At 38.7% G+C, this 1,270-nt stretch overlaps 1 protein-coding gene across 1 annotated transcript in view; it reads left to right on the plus strand.

Moving 5' to 3' along the window:
- LOC107096454 (homer protein homolog 3-like) overlaps window positions 1-1,270 on the plus strand; it is a 34,800-nt gene that overhangs the window by 16,475 nt on the left and 17,055 nt on the right. Inside the window, exons 4-5 of the mRNA XM_015393116.1 lie at window positions 173-304; window positions 390-494. Of these exons, the coding sequence (XP_015248602.1) occupies window positions 173-304; window positions 390-494 (237 nt within the window). The remainder of the gene's footprint in view (window positions 1-172; window positions 305-389; window positions 495-1,270) is intronic.

A 1,270-nucleotide genomic window follows, 5' to 3' on the forward strand; every position in this document is an offset into this window, starting at 1 on the left:
AACTAAAAGATCTGCCTCCCATTCTTTTAGAAATTCTAGGAACCACTAGTAAACCTGTAGATTGAGAGTGAAGTGCTCTGTTAGGAACATAAGGAACGATTCACCCTTAGTATTTTTCTATTTTGTTATTGGCGTTTCAGGTTATTCATTTATATTACCTCTACATCCACAGGCAATTATCAACTGCACCGTTACACCAAGCATGACATTCACCAAGACATCTCAGAAGTTTGGTCAGTGGGCTGACAGCAGAGCAAACACCGTCTATGGACTGGGTTTCGCTACCGAACAGCAGCTGCATCAGGTAAACTAAACAAGCAAAGAAAGACTGGCCTGTCTTCTTCTTGAGATATTTCACCATTTATAGTTTTGGGCTTTTTTTTAAATAGTTTTCAGAGAAGTTCAAAGAGGTTAAAGATGCTGCTCGTTTGGCTCGGGAGAAATCTCAGGACAAAGAACTAGCCAACACTGCACTAACAATCGCTGCTCCTCAGGTGAGTGCTGCCCTTTAAAAAAACATAAGAATGTAAAAGGTATGAGAGCATTAAATCTCCTCTGATCTATCCGGATTCGGGTTTTGCACAAGCCTTCTGTAATTGTACCAAAGGATGGATGGAGAAAGAACTGAAAGAAAAAAGAAACAACTAAAGAAAAATAAGCTGGGTCACTGGCCTCAAAGGGAAGCCAGAGTGAGGAAAACTAGGACAATGTTAAAATTATCGTCTGCTGCTCAGTACGACAGCACATTTGCAACTGCTCATGAGTAAAACCACCAAAGAAAAGGTTGGTTACATCCGACTTGATAAAGAGATTTATAGACCACTAATTGCTTAGGTAATAGTATAAATAGATACAATAAATGAGGGCACCTACATATGTTGTCAAGGTTTCAGAGGGTCATGTTAAAGCATAAAACTTTGGCTCTTCATATATCCACTGATTCCCATATTGGGCATCTTTGATGAATGCATGGTTTGTGGTTAACACCAGTATCCATTATCACAATCCACATTTTTCAAGGAACCCAAGGTGTTCAAAATTAAATAAATAAATGTAATTAGAAAACTAAATATCTACTTGAATAAATAATACATAAATAGTTATTGTAACTATAAAGCTGTAAAATAACTGAATGTACCCTAATTTTCGGGCTATTAGCCGCACCGGACTATAAGCCGCAGGTTTTTTATGTTTAATGTCCGTCTTTCTCGCTGTCATTCTGTCTCGTACCACTCGCGGTAGAAGTCTGCTTCCGAAGGACCTCCGCATT

Source organism: Cyprinodon variegatus, unplaced genomic scaffold (genome assembly GCF_000732505.1).
Source record: "Cyprinodon variegatus isolate N-32 unplaced genomic scaffold, C_variegatus-1.0 Scaffold625, whole genome shotgun sequence".
Lineage (NCBI taxonomy): Eukaryota > Metazoa > Chordata > Actinopteri > Cyprinodontiformes > Cyprinodontidae > Cyprinodon > Cyprinodon variegatus.